The 2,261-nt window shown below is 46.8% G+C and overlaps 1 protein-coding gene across 1 annotated transcript; it reads left to right on the forward strand.

The window, feature by feature from the left end:
• The first annotated feature begins 246 nt into the window (after nucleotides 1-246).
• On the forward strand, nucleotides 247-2,261 carry CCIN (calicin). Its single transcript, XM_060236370.1, has one exon. It carries the CDS (start codon nucleotides 308-310, stop codon nucleotides 2,081-2,083), a length of 1,776 nt encoding a protein of 591 aa, XP_060092353.1. The 5' UTR covers nucleotides 247-307; the 3' UTR covers nucleotides 2,084-2,261.

Raw genomic sequence — 2,261 nt, forward strand, 5'->3', positions numbered from 1 at the left:
CCAGTCATCTAATCTTTTGCCATCCCCGTCTTCTTTTGCCTTCTGTCTTTTCCCAGATTATGTCTATCAATTGTTAGCCTCCAATCAGTATCTTTCTTTTAGCGCCATGTCAAGTTATGGTGTCACTCCCACAACTGAAGGACTTTGAAAAGACTCTAAAAGACGTGTCATTGGTGATTGTGACCTGGCAGCTATATTTGATGACTTCACTCCAGTGTTCCCAGAGTGAAGCCTTCAACAACTGGGCAAAAAGCCCTCTCGGCTGATTTCATCTTCCATAATTCCAGACCCAGGCTCGGCTACGAAAATGAGGATGCAGTTCACAGAAAAGAACCATAACAACTTCATGATGCAGGCCCTGAACAAGCAGAGAAGGAACAAAGAGTTCTGTGACGTGGCCCTCAGCGTGGACCAGAATGTCTTCTATGCCCATATCAATGTCTTAGCAGCTGTCTCCTCCCATATAAGGAATCTGATTGCCAGCAACGACATGAAGACGGATGATGAACTCTTTATCATCATTGATGCCAAGTTCTTGAGCTCTGGCTTGGTAGAGGAGCTGCTGGACTACTTCTACACTGGGAAAATTCTCATATCTGAGAAGAATGTGGAAGAGTTGCTGAAGGGAGCCAGGTATTTTAATTCCCAGACTCTCAAAAGCCACTGCTCTGATTATCTCCTCAGATCCCTCAGAAAGGACAACAGCCTATATTACATGTTCTTGGCTACCACGTACGACCTAAAAGAGGTGGGGACTTCTGCCTATGATGGTGTACGAGACAACTTCCACTATTGGGCCAGCTCAGAGGGCATTGAAGACTTGATGTGTTGCCCTCCTCAGATCTTTGGCAAGCTCTTAAAAGACGACAATCTTCACATACAAAACGAGGACCAGGCCTTCCTGGCTTTTCTTCAGTGGATGAAGCACAAAACACCTGAAAGGGAGAAGTATTTTAAGAAGTATTTTAGCTACATCCATTTAACTGCCATCTCCAATAAGATCCTGCTTTCTGCTTGCCGGGAAGTGTTGGTCTTTCAAGACCACTCCGGTCCCTTGTCCCGGATCGAGAGCGTTTTGAGTGACCGTAAACATGGAAATCCTCAAAGCCTGATGCTTTACCAAAGGAAAGGGGCATTGGTGGACTCCGTGGTGATTTTAGGAGGACAAAAAGAACAGGGTAGATTCAGCAATGGCGTGTTTGCCTACATCATTGACGAGAACATCTGGCTGAAGCTCACAGAGATGCCGTACAGAGCGGCTGCTCTCAGCGCAACGTCCTTAGGGAAGTATATTTATGTCTCAGGAGGAACCACAGAGCAGATTTCTGGCCTGAAGACAGCCTGGAAGTATGATATGGATACCAATTCCTGGCTCAAGCTTCCAGATCTGCCCACAGGTCTAGTCTTTCACACCATGGTGACTTGTGGAGGAGCAGTGTACTCTGTGGGGGGGAGCACGGCACCGAGGAAGTACATTTCAAGTATCTTCAAGTACGACGAAGGGAAGGAGAAGTGGATTCTGGCTGGGAAGATGAGCATTCCTATGGATGCAACCGCACTGATCACCAAAGGAGACAAGGCTATTTACATTGTGACGGGGAGATGCCTCGTGAATAGCCAGTTCTCTCGAGTAGGTGTGGTGGATTGCTTTGACATCCAGACCCGGAACGTGGTGCAATACATCACGTTTCCCATCCAGTTCAATCACAAGCCGCTGCTGACCTTTCCCCAGGAGAACATCTTGAGCATCCAGAGCCACAAAGAGAGTCTGGAAATCAACCTGCAGAAAATTAAAACCACCAAATCAACGAACCTTGTGCCGCTCTTGCCAAATAACTACAGCTTGGATATTTCACATGCAGTGTGCTCTGTTGGTAAGAACAAGGTGTTTGTGTGCGGTGGGCTCGCCTGTCCTGACAGCAAACGGCCGGAGGACTATTCCATCAGTCGACAGGCATACATGTTAGATCAAACTGCCAAGGAATGGAAGTTGCTTGCAGATCCTCCAGAAGCCTTGGATTGTGCCGCTTGCTGCACAGCTAAGTTGCCCTGCAGGATTCTTCAGAAAACTGTAGTCAATTAATTAAGGAAGACAGAAAAAACAAACAGAATTTCTAGCAATAAAGGATGACTGGATTGCAGATCACGGGTAAACATGAGATTCCTCCTCTGGACCTCTTTATCCATGTACCTTGATTCAGGTAGTGCACTTAGTAGGGGACATCTGCTCTGTGAGAACCACTTGGATGGGACACAAAGAG

This window comes from Heteronotia binoei, chromosome 4 (assembly GCF_032191835.1).
Source record: "Heteronotia binoei isolate CCM8104 ecotype False Entrance Well chromosome 4, APGP_CSIRO_Hbin_v1, whole genome shotgun sequence".
Classification (NCBI taxonomy): domain Eukaryota; kingdom Metazoa; phylum Chordata; class Lepidosauria; order Squamata; family Gekkonidae; genus Heteronotia; species Heteronotia binoei.

Excerpts from the sequence above, each read along its gene's own strand:
- CCIN (XM_060236370.1), top strand. The coding sequence starts at position 308 with ATGAGGATGCAGTTCACAGAAAAGAACCATAACAACTTCATGATGCAG.